The following is a 15,090-nucleotide window of genomic DNA, read 5'->3' as shown; positions in this document are numbered from 1 at the left end:
GAGGATGGCGGGGCCCATTTCCCCACCGAGAGTGCTGGAAAAGAGATAGTAATAATAATAGCTAACATTTATTGAATACTTATTATGTGCATGCACCGTGGTTAATGCTTTCCACGAATTAGCTCATTAAATCCCTCCCCCCACGGCCCTAGGAGGCTCGAAGGGGGTGGCAGTTGGCAGTTCAAGACGGCTTGGAATTGGCAGAATTCTTTTAGAAACATGAACGCTTTTCTTTGGCTACCAAGAGAAAGTGTTCTGGGTCAGTGCTGAGAAGACCCCAGAGCTGGAGTTGCAAGCTTTTTCTGGAAAGGGCCAAGTGGTTAGCGGTTGTGGGTCACTGCTGCGCCAAAGAGGCCACAGACAGCGCATAGGGAATGAATAAGGGGTGTGTCCTGGTACAGCAGGTGCTGGCCAGGTTGGACCCGAGCCAGACTGGAGGCATAGCTTGCTGACCCCTGCTGTGGAGGTGTGAACTTGGGCCCTTGACTATGAGGGTGGGTTGTCTAAGGGACTGCTCATTCTCAGCTCAGGAGGGTTGATTGTGGAGTCCCAAGAAAGTTCCTGATGGTCATACTGGAGCTGGCACTAGGAAAGGACACACAGAGAAGATGACAGGACCCCACAGGGAAAGGCCATATGGCGGTAGGGGCAGGAACTGGGACAATGTTCCCACAACTGAAGCAAGGACCCCAAGATTTGCTATAATCCGCAAAGATGCTTCCTTAGGTGGCCTCAGAAAAGCAAGCACAGGCCTAGTGACATCCTGCGTCAGACTGTGAACTCTGAAGGAGTAAGTCTGTGCTGTTTTGAGGAACTTGGTTGGTGGTACTTTGTTGTAGCAGCCAGGGGTAATTGAGGCAGGGTTCTGGAAGCAGCAGACTTAGGGGGATTCTTCGCTGGGTCCCTAAGTCTTGCTTTCTGGGTCAAGAAGATAATCTATCACAGTGAATTAAGTTTCTGAGGGTCATGAAGGCTACCCCAACTCTATATAGACATCTTACCCAGTGGGCAAGCCCAGGCTAACCAGTCACCTCTACTTTGCCATAGCATCCATGCTACCTCTCCATCGGGATCATCTCAATGGGTGACACTGCCACCCCTTCTCTTCAGCCTCAAGCTCTTGACTTTCTCCCAGGCCACAAAGGCTTGGTACTGTTCCTTCAGAGGGAAATCCTTCTTCCTCTGCAGTCCCTGCTCAGGGTCCTAATGCCACGCCTCCCCTCTACGATATCATGCCTACCCCTTGGTCCCTGGCTGCCATCTTCTGCTCAGGTGCTCTCCTCGCTGTCTCCCATGCAGACTCTTACAGCAGTGCCTTTACCTGGCTGCCAGGCTCCCCGAAGCTTCCTCTCTCCTTTTGCTTGCTCCTTAAGGTTGTACCCAGCACAACCCCTCCTGGAAGCCCTTTCTGGCTCTGTTGCTCACTCTTGGCTCTTCAGTCTTTGACCTGACTGAAAGCATGGCCGGTCGCTTTGTAGCCCAGGCCTTTGCCGCGTCTAAAGACTTATAGCTGCTTTTAACCAGTCTGTGATTCCTAGAGTCTGGGATGGGGACTTAGCCTCGCCTTCTCATCTTGAAGATAGCTGAGGTTTGGGTACAGCTGCAGTGTCTCTCTGGGGTTCGTGTGCTGAGACCAAGTTCCCACGGTGAGTGTCAGGAGGGTGGGAACTTGATGTGACTGTGGCGTTTATAGGCAGGTTGTGAGGTGGTCCTGAATAGACCACCAGGGTAAGCAGGGCTATGGAGTAAATTCGGATGGGGTTTTAAGCAGGTGAAGGGGCACACACACGTACACATTTGCATAAGCTCCCTGTTTCTCAGTGCCTCACTCTGTCTTAGGCCTTTAGGTTCATGAGATCAAATAAACTCTTTTTCTTAAAGAGTTAGCCAGCCTGTGTGTTATATTGTTAGCAATAGAAAGCGGTAAATAGACCTTGGCACCGTGTTGGATGATGGGCTACTCAGCAAGTACGTGCTTATGGCTTACCTGATCTAACGGTGCATTCACTCAGAGGGGCTTGTGTCATGACCGGGCTCCCTACCTGGGCCAAAGGTTGGAGGTGTTTCTTATCTCTCTGCCTGCCTTTCTGTGTCTTCTTACCTACCACACAGAGACCCGTGTGCAGGATTCCTGGATCCTGACTCTCATCTGAGCTGTCCTGAGTGACCCCTTGGAGCTGGGACTCATTTGGAAACTCTTCAGTGTGGTCATATGTCACCTGTTCCCACCTCTGAGGAGTGAGTGGCCCAGGTGAGGCACCTGGAGATAAACAGGGAGCGGAAGTTGAAGGAGCCTGACCATGTCTCTTCTTTTCAGCAAAACCTCCCCTGTCTGCGCAGGACCTGGGTTCCTATGAGATGAAAGATGTGGGGTTGGGTCAGAGACTTCTTTGCACCAGGTCCCCTAGGGGGCTAGGTCTGGAGGTGACATAGATTGCTCCTGTTCCAGTGACCCTATTAGTGCCACAAGGTCAGACAGCTGTCCTACATTTTGTTGGGTGAGAGAATTTTATTATTTCCCACCCTCCCTGAATCATCCAGGCTATGGCTTTTGAAAGGCAGGACCATGCTTAGAGGGTGAGAGAAAGTGAGTGGTGTTGATTCCCCAAGTCTCAGTTTACCCAGGGCAGGTGTCCTGGCCGGGCCCTTCCTGATCGCTAGGTGCCTCTTTTGGCTTCATAGATTCCCAGGAGCTTTGCTGACTCCCTGCTCAGCTGTGAAGAAGGCCTAGGGGTGAAAGGAAGTTACAGCCTGTCCTAGCTTCTGCTTGATGAAGCGCGAGACACCATGTTGCTTCTTACTCTATGAAGTCCGGAAATCAATAAGGCCAGTGAGGCCACTGGCTAATCATCACCATGGAAATCATCCCTCCCTCCCTCTCCACCAGCATTCAGGGAGTCCTCTACCCTTGCCTGCCGAGGAGACTCGCTGGTTTGGTACATGGTTGAGAATGGGTAGCGAGGATAACCACTGGCCATTTTCTAAGAGGAGAAAGAGTCAATCACAACCTTCAAATTCTACAACTGTGTTTGTAAGCGGGGGTGGTGGCCCTGAATCCTGCTCACCACTCAGCTTTCTGTCTCTTCTTCCCATTGCTTGCAGATCCAGTAGAGGGTTTGCCCTGCCCCTTTAGCTTCTCAGGAGCTCGTAGGGTCAAGAAAAAAGTCTGGGAGGCCATCAGTGATGCTAGCTTGGTCAGATTTACAAGCAGGGGCCCCTCCATTCGCAACACAGAATGCCAAAGAGGGTAGAGGCCTGGAATGTGCTAGGTGCCATGGTTTCAATTCAATACAGGGAAGGTAGATGAGCTCTGGACCCCAAACGGCTCAGAGATAGGGGAGAGTCAGGCCCCACCACCAGGAGATACAACAGAGAATGCGGGGCCACTCTGTTGCTAGACTTCTCTGTGCCTCAGTTTACCAACTGTTCCCAGCGGGGCATCACATGTGTGATATCCCAATCTGTGTGTCCTGGCATCGTCTATATGAACTGCAAATGGTTCATTCAAGTCGAGAGTTCAAGCAAGGGAGGAGAGACTTCAAAAAGAGGTATTGGGGGACTGGAAAGATGGCCCAGGGGTCAAGAGCACTAGCTGATCTTTCTGAGAACCTGGCGCCCATATCACGGCTCACAATTGTCTGTAACTCCAGTGGATCCAATATCCTCTTCTGGCCTCTGTAGGTATCAGGCACACAAGTGATACACAGATGTACATGCAGGCAAAATATCCATACATATAACAATAAAATAAAATAAAATAAAATAAAATAAAAGCCCTGGGCAGCTTGGAGGCAGGCATGTGAGTCTGAACCAGAAGTATGGTCAGGACGGGGGTTTGTGGTCTCTGGATGGTCATTTCCTTTGGTTCATTGACTCTTATCCCTGTGGCAGGGCGGGGGGAGTAGTTCCATCACCAGGTCTAAGGAGACACCTTTCTGTCTGATGAGAGTTGTTCTCATTGTGCGAGTTTGAACAGGGACTTTCCTGGATCGGGGAACATAGAGTTGACTGCTTCCTAAGGTTCTACATCCTGATCTCAGTGCCAGTGGAAGCTGATCCACTGCAGCTCAAAGGCTTCCTTAGGTTAGGCTGCCTTCCTCCCTCCACCCACCTCCTTTAGGGTCCAGTTCCTTCCATCTGCCTTCCTGTGATGCAGGTGTGTGGGAGCTGAGGGCCCTTTGGAGCTCATTTTAATTGACCTGACATTTTGCTAGACAAACAAATCAAAACTCAAACCAAACAAAGAGCCCTTCTGGGTTTAATTGGCCATGGGCTTTGTCTGTGGCCGTCACTGGAGGCTTTTAGATAGGAGGAGGGGAACCTAGGACAGGAAGAGCACTGTCTAATAAAGATGGGGAACAGCAGAATCCTGCGGTGGGGGATGCCATAAGATGGTGGCATCAAAACACAGTTAGTCCCCTCCACCACTAGCAAAGCAGTTCGACTTTGTACCTGCTTCTCACTGAAGAATTAATTCTCTTTGAAGATGATTTCTTTTACTCTGTGTATCAGGTGGAGCAGGAATTGCCTCCTCCTCCTTTTGGTCATATTCTCTCTCTCTCTCTCTCTCTCTCTCTCTCTCTCTCTCTCTCTGTCTCTCTCTCTCAAAAGGGAGATTAAAGGTAGCCCTGTGGATGTGGTATTTTCTTCTGCTAATTACGTTTATCTTCAGTCAAGTCCTGGGAGGCAGCAGCCTGGCACTCTGAGAAGACTCCACAGGCTGCTGAAACCATAGCTTGCTGGGCTAGAGTTGGCATGGCTCAGCTAAGGTCTGGATTTTTCTAGTTTGAGTGAATTTTTTTTTATGGGTGAGAAAACCATGACCCGGAGGAAAGAAGGGGTGGCTGATGGTCTCAGCTGTGGACACAGCAGTGTGACCCAGTGTTGTTGACCCCCTCTCTCAGGATCTTTGGAAGGGAACCATTTCCAGTTCTCCCAAGGAGGATTTGGGGAGAAAATCGAAGAGCGCCACAGATGAAGGGGTGGGACTGGGCCTGGGGACTCAAGAGCTGATCCATGCCAAGACTTGGGGGTCAAAGACAACTCAGGAGTTGTCTTCTAGGATGCCCAAGCACTTGGACAAGCCCCAGACCCCAAGCACTCTGGCTGGGGTGGATGGTTTCAGGTGTCACCTGTACTGTGTTATGGAATCCCCAGGGACCGGACAGAGGTCTCACAGGGAAAATGGTGTAAGAGCTGTCATACATGCATGAGAAGTCCCACTCTCAGGTGAGTGCTGTCCAGTCAGATGGGAACCTAGATACAAAAAGGCAAAGGACATCAGGTTCCCTCTCTTAGAGGAGGGACACGCTTCTTCCATTACCTTTGGACACCAGAGCTCCATTCTCAGGTCTAGCCTTGGACTGAGTCATGCCTCTCTGGACTCTCTGGCTCTGAGCCCTTTGATCTTGACTGAGCCGTGTTACCAGCAGGGTCTGTTTACAGATACCTGGTTGTGGGCTTCACATTATTATATATTCCAGTTCTCCTCAGAAATCCTCTTACCTGTCCACCATCTATCTACACACCTGCCATCCCCCCCCCCGCCCCCGGAACAGGAGCGCTCTGTTTCACTGAAACATCACCAGCGAGAAAAAGTACACAAGTCACCCAACTCATAACAGGGTGACCCCTGGAGGACCTTATGGTAGGTTGGAAGTGTCCTGAGTTAAAACCTGTTGGATACACTTGCCTAGTGTGTGTGGTGGAGGCTGGAGGGGAGGGAATAAAACGCAGTATGCCACGGCGTAGGAGCTATCCCACGAGCTTTCTACCTTGATGCACAGTAGACAAGCGGGTCTCTTGTTTATCTTCATGACTATGTGGCTAAGTGGGAGTTTCTGTAACTTCTGTTGCCTAGCATTGGGAAGGAGTACTAGGCCTTAATATTATTAGCCTGGGAAAGGGGCAAAGTTTGAATTTTGGAGTGTAGTCGTTACTGACTGCATACTACTTTCGCCTCAGGGTAAAAACTGAAAATTGTGAAGTTGGAGGCCTTCTGTGTTGTAACTGTTAGCTTACAGAGGAGGAGGACATAGGCTCACAGAGGTCACTGTCCACAACCTTATAGCTCTCAAGTAGTAGAGCTGGGATTTGATCTCAGGAAGGTCTACTCTCCCGGTCATGAAGCACCTAGCACAGGTCAGTACTGTCAGGTCAGTAGCGTGAGTGTCCCCTCAGCAAGGCCCGGCCAAAAGGTGCAGTTTGCCCTGGACGACTCTTCAGGATTTGCTTTAACCTTTGATACATTTCTTTCTTCTGCTTGGGGACAGTGTGCACAGAGGTCAGCTAGCCCTCTGAATGCTTCGATCTGATGCCATGGAGCTGACTCAAGTCAAATATTTGCTAAAAGTGAGAGACACCAAGGTGAGCCTTGAAATGGGCTTCGGGGGGCGACCTCTGCAAGTGGGTCCCGGAGCATGCTGGTGACACTAGGGCATTTAGAATGGGCTAAGAGGTGTCTGGGCTTCCTCCAGCCGTGTCACTGGTAAACTGTGTGTGTGTGTGTGTGTGTGTTTGTGAGAGAGAGAGAGAGAGAGAGAGAGAGAGAGAGAGAGAGAGAGAGAGAACGTTCTAATACCCCCAGAACCTTCCTCACTTCTCTGGACTGGTTCAGTCAACACAGAATATTATTGTCCTCAGAAGTGAGGTGACTCATCTCAAGTCCAGCCTGACGTGAACCAGGTCTCCTCCCACACTCTCTACCTTCCAACCACTGTGCCCTTCACTGCTCTGTCCCCTCGTATCTACGGAAATCCACGTGCCAGAGAGGGAGTCTCCCTGGGAGCCTCACTGGCACGGTGGACCCCAGTGCTGTGGAGAGCGAGGAGACTGTCAGTGATGGACTGGCAAGGACAGGTCCAGGGAGCCGCTCTTCCTTTTGTGGTTCTCCCTGGCTGAGAGATGTAGATTGATTGCCTGGCTTTATTAAGGACAAAGTGCTTTTTGATGGTGGGAGGGAGGCTGCTCTTAGCACGGGGATTCCAATGACGGGCGGGCAGAAGCTCCCTCAGCATTGATCTCCTGGCAGGGCTTCCCCGTCTGGATAAAAGCCCAGGGTTGCTCATGGAGGGAACTCTCAGAAGGTGTGGGGTGGACTGCACATGGGCTCTGCAGCTCTCTGTAGCTACCCTAGCGGGACACTGGAAAGAAGGCCACTGCTGGCCACATCTGTGCCTGGTCAGGACCACACTGGCTGCCTGACATACACGAAGGACTGGACACAGACTGTGCCGTGGGCCATCATATCATCTTTATAGATAGGGAAAATGTGGTTTAAGGAGGACATCTGTGTCCCGTAGTAGTGACATCACAGTTCCAGAATCACATTTGGCTGGTGGACACCAAAACTTTAGGTTGTCCTCTCCACCTTCCAAAGTCCATTTCCTGACCCAGGACCTCAGGAACACTTGCCCTGACGTGGTTCTCGGGGACCCATGACAAAGGGTCCTAAGCCCACATAGGAGTAAGGCTCACCGGGCATGAATGGCTACTGTGGTACCTAATGGAACCCAGGGATGGGAGAGAACAGTGGCTTCAGGGCCATCCAGGTGGCTCTGGCTAGGGAATTGGGAGGCCAATCCCCGAGGAGTCGGAGTTTCAGAGTTGTGCTGTCCGTAGGCGCCTCCTCTCACACTCAGTTGCTGTATTAGTCAAGGCGGAAGACTAGAGCACAAGAGACAAAATGACCTTCCCTAGGTCACACAGGTCATTACTAGACCGGGGCTGGGAATCCAGTTTTCGAACCTACACGGTGGACCTGTATCTTCCTTCTGAGTCTGTAAACAGGCTGTACATAGCTGATATGCCCCAAGGAACAGAAAGAGGTTGTTTGATTTAGGTATTGAGATTGAATTACCAGCTGATAATAATCCAAAAAATTACCAGACAGCTATCAGAACCCACATCCTTGTCTTGAGACAAGTCAGAGTGTGCCTCTGTTTTGGATAAACCTCCAGGAGGCTCCCAAGCTCACCTCTGAGCAACCTTGCTCTTTCTGAACAGAAAAGCAGCATCCCAGTGGGAGGATGGATAAGCATCGGGGAGAGCCAAGACTCATCTTGGTGAGCCTAGGCAGGCCTGGAGTGGGGGGCAATACTCACTCTTGACGGTGAGGAACATGGCCTTGCTGATGTCGGTGCCCACACCGTTGCTGGCCTGGCAGAGGTAGTAGCCAATGTCCTCTTCCAGGACGTGGCGTATCAGCAGGGAGCTGTTGGGCAGGATCTGGATGCGGCCAGTGAGGGGCACTGGGTGATATTGCTGGGGGTTCCCACTCCCTGAAAGGAGGGGAGGCAGCAGTTAGAGGGGTGTCGGGAGTGGGTATAACCTAGCACCTTAGGAGAGGCCTGATAAAGCCCTCTTGCCCACCTAAGGGCATTTCACAGCAGAGTTACATCGTCTCATAGAAATGGCACCACGCAGCTCCTACTGCACAATGTGAAATACCTCCTGGCCTGGATCCGGCTCTGGGGCACAGAAATGACTGGGGCAGTACCTCAGGCAGAGCCTACTTTGTTACTGAACTCGCTGGAGTGAATTCCTTGGTCAACTTGGCAATGGGCCAGGAGAAGATTGAGTTCTCATATCACAGTTGCCTGGTCACATGCAGTCAGGCCCAGGGAAAAGGCCACCTGTCTTCCACAGGGGGTCTTGGGTACCCCTCCAATCCCAACATCAGTCATGGACGGTCCATCATGTGGTGTCTAGTTGGATACCAAATGTATCCTTGTGGTGAGGCTGGGCTGGGAGAGGACTAAGATCTCACACTAGATAAGACCCTGGGGTGGGCAGGCCAGGGTGGAGAAAGCAATACAAACTAGCTTTAGGGAGGCAGGAGGTCAAGTGGTAGGGACGAGAGGAGCTTCGGGGGCTGTGAATGTTGCTCGGTGATGGAGGACTTGCCCGTCACGCATGAGGCCCTTGGTTTGATCCTCAGCATCACAAAAAGCAAACTTTTAGGAAATTTGGATTCAGCATCATGTCCCTCAGCCTGGCGTGGCTGAGAATGATTTCTAGACCATTGGATTCAGGGGTTCCCCAAGTTCAGAGCTCACTAGTCTCAGAGCTGGAAGTTGCATGGGAGAACAGGTCCCAGGTCCACCCGAGCAGCCTCCTGATCCCTCCCCCACTCCTCTCACAGACTCCGCCTGGCTCACCTTTGGCATGCTTCCACATGACCTTCGGTGGTGGGTAGCCATCTACTGAGCAGTTGAGCACCCCAGCTTTGCCATAGATGCCATCCTGGTTGTTGGGCTGCACCACAAATCGAGGGGGCACTGTGAAAAGAAGGAGAGCAGGGAGAAAAAGAGGCTGTCAGTTTCTGATGGTTCCCCTAAGTCAGGGGGCCTCTTCTAGCAGAATCAGGCCTTCTTGGACCATCACATCATTGGGAGCAGACAGCCTGTGAAGTCACACAAAGATGGAGAGCACTCACAAGAACCACAGTGGGAGCTCAGAGTCTGGGGTCCCAAATCTGCCTGTGCCCACGGCTGACCAAGTAAGGATGCCCTCCACTCCAGGTCTGAAAGGAAAAGGCTGGAGTATCTCTATCTCTAAGAATCCAGCCAGAACCACCTTACCAAGAGCCTATAATTCCAACTGGAACTCTAGAAAGATGCTCTTGGTCCCCCACCCCTTCCGAGGGCTGGCTTGACCCGCTCACCACGCACGATGAGCTGGCGCTCCCGGCTCACGGTGGCCGCTGCGTTGCTGGCGATGCAAGTGTAGTTGCCGTTGTGCTTGAGGGAGACGCTGGAGATCTGCAGGGAGCTCATAAATTCCTTGCTCTCGATGGTCACGCCTGAGCCCGAGATGATCACCTGTCCGTCCTTTCTCCAGGTGATGCGGATGGGCATGTCCCCCGAGGACACCACACAGGGGATGTAGAGCAGTTGGCCGATGGAGGCGGGCGGGAACTCGAAGGGTTGGATCAGAGGGGGCACTGGAGGCACAAGGGGATTATGGTCAAATGCCACTCACCCACCCTGGTCACTGTCTGGAGAGCGGGGCAGTCTGACTTTCACTGACCATGGGGCAGACCTGGAATCCATCTCCCCAGGTCTCTGGATCTTGCCCACCCACCTACACCATGGCTCCCGGTCTCTGTCTTAACCTGCCCAACTCTCAGATTGGGCCTTGCGCGTGCCTCATGAGCTTCCTGACCCAATGCTTAGCCTGTGTATAAATTCTCATCTTGGCATCCATCTCCTGGCCTTTTGGGGGCCTGTGGTAGATAGAGATGAGAGGTACAGGGAGTGTTGAGGAAGGCCTGTGCAGATTCTCACCCTTCCCTCTCCATGAGCACTTGCCTAAAGCAGGTGTCTCCAGACGAGATCGTCTCATTAACTTCCTCCTCTCCATGGCCATTAGCACGTAGAAACTTTATGTATGCAAAGGAATTTCACTAAATCCATCTATCAGCTGTGGACCTGGGGCTTGATGGTCCCGTTTTAGAGATGGAAAGACTGAGGTTCAGAAGCACCGGTGACTTGAAACCTGATCCATCTGCTTTCCAAGTCAAGGCTCGTTTCCTTAAGCGGCATAGCTGCCTCTTGAGAAAAACCACAAATGTACACACGGCAGGCCCTTTTGTCTCCCAAGGTATGCTAAAACAGAAAACGGAACCTGTTCCCTCTCAGGCGGCCACGCGGAGGACTCCTTGGGTAGAACTAACTCTCTGCACCCAGCTGCCCTCATCTTGGGCCCTGGGTGGTGGTGGTGGGGCCTGTCTGCAGCCTGAGTCGCTGTGAGATGGATCCTCCTCTCTCTGTGCTGGCGAGAACATCAGCCATTATCTTTATGATAACTCAATTAGGCGGCAGCAACTTCCCCAGCTCATAGGGGGGAGAGGAGAGTGAAGGAGACAGACAATTAGCTTAACAAGGATGAGCATGAGTAGATGAGGTCTCCTTTCTGGAGTCGAATAATTAAATTACAAGGCTGCCCACGGTCTCCAGCCTTCTCCCAGGCTCCAACCCACCCCTCTTTGGAAGCCAGTGATGCTATTCCACCTCAGGCCTGTCCAGAGACACAGCCACAGCGGAGTGCACAGGCAGGCCTTGCAGACCCACGGACTTCCAGGGTTTGAAAGGAAGCAGCCAGATCCTCTGGATCTGGGGTGGGGTAGGGTGGTGGTGTTTCTTGACCAAGTGCTGCTGGTCTGGAGGATGTGGCTGTTAGGAGAAGTACTGCTTCCATGCCTCCCATCAGGGCCTCAGCTGGCCTTCAAATGCCACCTCACCCTGCCCTCCACTCCAACTAGGGGGTCTAACATCATGATTTCCCATGTCTGAGCCTTGCTCAGGGGGCTGCCTGGCATGTCCTCGCCCACCGCTATGAGCTCCCCATCCACTAACCAGCATTCACCCATCCAATTCCAGACCCGCTTTGACTTTGGCCAGGTCCTAGACCTCGGTCAGATACCCTAGGGTTCTGCCCATTGCTCAGATCGATACATCCCTGTTATTGGCGGTGGTGGGGTATTGTCCCTGGTCCTGAGGGGGGTTGTCCCGGGCCATGGACGTCTCTATATACCTTTCTGTGAAACTCAGGCTCTAACAATGGCCCAATGCCCTTCTTAGGTCATTGTGAATTCCCTCGTGTGTGTGTGTGTGTGTGTGTGTGTGTGTGAGAGAGAGAGAGAGAGAGAGAGAGAGAGAGAGAGAGAGAGAGAGAGAGAGTAGGTCACACCTAGGCCTCTAGGCCTCCTTCTGTTTTTTTTTTTTTTTTTTTTGACACAGTTGCTTCAAGAATCCAGTGCAGACCTGACTGATGCCATAGTCCTGAGGCTTGGAGCTAGGACTTGGGTAATAGGAGCATTTACTGCATAAATATTGTAGGTGCCTCATAAACGCTCATTAGATATGTAAATAAGCGATAAGTCTACATATCCCTCTCAGGGTGACCTCATGGGGTCTCCTGTGTGGTGGACAGGAGTGGGGTAGACATAGAGTAGGGGTCCAGAGAGACTAAGAGGAGCCCCCACATCTCTCCCCGTGCTGCTGTCCTGCGACTATGTTCAGTGCTTCTCCTTGGCCCCTCCTAGGGCCAGACCTTTTCTGTTGTAGCACTAATGCAGCTCTCGGGACCGAGGAACCTCTGGACTGTGAGCAGGGTTTTATGACGGCAGTGAACTCCAGGGGCCAGAGGATAGGACATGCGGCCAAGGCCTGGGTAGTCTGAGTCCATTTCCAGGAGAGGCAGAGCAACAAGGCAGAGAGAGGAGTGAGGAGCTTTTGCTCAGCAGGGGAGACCGGCTCTCTCAGTCAGGAAGGATTTACAGAGCGGTGTAAGTTTCTAAGGCAGGTTAATTCATTAACTAGCCAGTTCATGGAATATTTATGAAATATCTGTCCTGTGAAAGCATTGCCGCTGTGTGAACAAGGGAAGCAGAAACCTGCCTAAGCTGTAGACGGAGAGCTTTGGGAGAGGTTAGACATCGTCCTTCACGATTACTGGGCCAGTGTCCCCTGGACAGACACAGGACTCAGCAGAGGCAGGTGTCCTCGGGAAGTGACCACAGCCTCAGGGAGCCCTGGCATTTGGGCGGAAACACATGCATACAAAATAATATACATGATGAGGGAAGGGAACCAGGCTGAGCTATAGGACAGAGACCACTGAGGACTGTCCTTCCTTTCTAGTCGGTAGAGTGGCATGGAAGATCGCTTGAGAGGCAGCTTAAAAGCAGCAGCCGGCACCCATGCTGGGGGTTAGTCATACAGGTAGTATGGTCCAGAGCTCTTTGATGTCCTATGTGACATATGACCGGTTAGCTCCACAGAGGTTGGGCACAACAGTTGCTCTCCGTAACATAGCCACCATAAGTTTAGTCATGCCACTGTGGCAGAAGCTCCGTCACTTACTTGCCTATAGCTCTTTACCCTAAACTGATATAGTCCCTCCTAGAGGAAGGGCAGACAGACACTTATAAAAGCAGGAAAGCTCATGAAACTTAGAAGATTCACGAGGCTCTCCGCCAGGTGCTAAAAACTGCCAACAGTTGCGGGGCGGAGTAGACCCCGCCTGCCGAGCTTCAGGGGTGCAGCTTCCCTGGTGTGGGTGCTCCTCTAAGTGTGTCCCTTACCTAATGTTTCTGTAAATAATCCCAATAAACCACCGCTTCACTGAGCTAGACTTGAGTGTAATAATTTCTTTGACCAGTTAGTATCCCACTTGGGGTGAGCAGACCTTTGCTCATTTCTGCTAAGGAAAAGCCACACAATCCCTCTGCAGACTGTGGAAGGGCCAGGGCTGCTTGGGGCAGGGACTCTGAAGCTCATGCAGACAACCCTCAGAGATAGCCTTGGGGGAGGAAAAAACTAGGGTTCCTGACTGCTGTGTAGGCTGGTTAACCCCAAGACGAGCGCTGTGGGCAAGGGGATTCTCAGTAGTCATGGGATATTTGATAAAACAAAAACAAAAAAACACCACATGATTTATTAGGCTTTGGATTCCCAGAGGGGAAGACCCATCATTTAGCTACATTGTCTCTAAGTTCAGGGTCAGATGCTGAGTACCATCTTCCCCTGTACCCAGGAACCAATTTTTAGGAGTTGGGGTCCCTGACCACCTTCTTTGATCAGTGTCAACTGCAGCTCCAAGCTTGTGCCCCGTGTCCCTATACTTCTGCAGTAGCTGGCCTGGAGTGTCACCTAGCCAGCGACTTCTTTCCTGGAGCAGAGGCCAGAGTCACGACAAAGATGCAGAAATTGTGGCCGCCATGCAGCATCTGGCTGCCATAAAGTCTTTATAGACACTTGTTTGGAAGTGTCACGCGGTGCTGACCACCAGCCCAGCCCATAAATGCTTTATGGGGTCTCTTATCATCTGTCTTTGAGGCGGAGCCTTTTATTTACTGCACCTGCTAGCAGAGTGTGCACTGTGGGAAGGCAAAGCCTCTCTGTCCACACAGCACGGACACAAGGAAGATCTATGTCTGGGGCTGGGACAATTGGAGTCTAGACTCTGTTGCTCCCGCAAGTGACCATGGGCAAGTGGCTTGTCACAACCACCTGGCCTCTGCCTCTGAGCCTTGGCTTCTTCCTCTGTAAAATGGAGGGGTTTCAGGTCTGGCGAGACATGAAGATTTGAGAGAGGATCTCAGTAACTGTGGGAGTGGGGGTGGGGAGTCCTATGTGGTGGTACTTGTCCACAACCTCAGAGCTGTTGTGGGCAGACAGGAAGATCACTGGGGCTGTGACCACGAGCTCAGCTGAGGTTCAGCAAGAGGTCCTGTCCTAGGGAAGAAGGTGGCAGAGCAGGACACCCGGTGTCCTCTTCCGGCCTCCACAAGCATGCACAGCACATGTGCTCATACGTATAAGAGTGTATCACTCACACACACACACACTCACTCACAAAATGGTGAAGGTAGGCCAATTAATTTCACAGATGTTTCAATAAATCTAATTATTTTTTAAAATAAGCAGATGTTTCTTCAGTTTTTATCACAACTATCCCTTCTTGGGAAGGCTTTCCCTGACCACAAGGTCCCCCCCTCTTGGCACTCTTATCTCCTTGTCCTGATTTAGACTTAATGTTACACATTGTACACACTTGTCATGGAGGGTGGGGAGTTTTGTGTTTTGAACACACCTGTGTTGGCGAAACAGAAAGAGTGCCAGGAACACAGTAGGTGCACAGCCACCACCCGGTGAATGAACATGGGGTGGATGCTTCCCCATCCTTATCGCCTGCGCCACCACCAGCCCTATCTATCCCGGAAGGCGGTTGTTTGCTCTATGTTCCCAAGGAAACTTGGCTGCAAGCAGAGCCTTTTCTAAAGGTTGTCATGGTAGAACTAGGCAGTTCTCCTCCTGTGGAGCCCGTGGTGTCCCCTGCCTGCGGCTATCGGCAGGGCTTCTTTCAAACCATCTCCACCAATAGCAGGCATTTGGGCAGGTGGGTTGCCTAAGTCTTCAGATCACAGAGCCTCCCATCCCCAGACACTCATGGGAGTGGGAGAGGGCTTCCCACAGGAGCCTTCTCCAGCTATGGCTGAAGCTATGCACCGGGTAGACAGGGACATATGTGTGTGGGTCTGGGGTAGGAGCATTTTAGGACAAGAGTATCTGTGTGGGGGCGAGT

General features: G+C 51.8%; 1 protein-coding gene across 1 annotated transcript in view; it reads right to left on the bottom strand.

The window, feature by feature from the left end:
- Positions 1-15,090, bottom strand: part of Dscaml1 (DS cell adhesion molecule like 1) — a 325,942-nt gene that overhangs the window by 56,799 nt on the left and 254,053 nt on the right. The window contains exons 9-11 of the mRNA XM_057767042.1: positions 9,665-9,943; positions 9,159-9,278; positions 8,103-8,279 (exon numbers count right to left, since the gene is read on the bottom strand). Of these exons, the coding sequence (XP_057623025.1) occupies positions 8,103-8,279; positions 9,159-9,278; positions 9,665-9,943 (576 nt within the window). The remainder of the gene's footprint in view (positions 1-8,102; positions 8,280-9,158; positions 9,279-9,664; positions 9,944-15,090) is intronic.

The sequence above is a fragment of the Chionomys nivalis genome, chromosome 4 (assembly GCF_950005125.1).
Source record: "Chionomys nivalis chromosome 4, mChiNiv1.1, whole genome shotgun sequence".
NCBI classification, from domain to species: domain Eukaryota; kingdom Metazoa; phylum Chordata; class Mammalia; order Rodentia; family Cricetidae; genus Chionomys; species Chionomys nivalis.
This window is presented reverse-complemented; position numbering and strand designations above follow the sequence as displayed.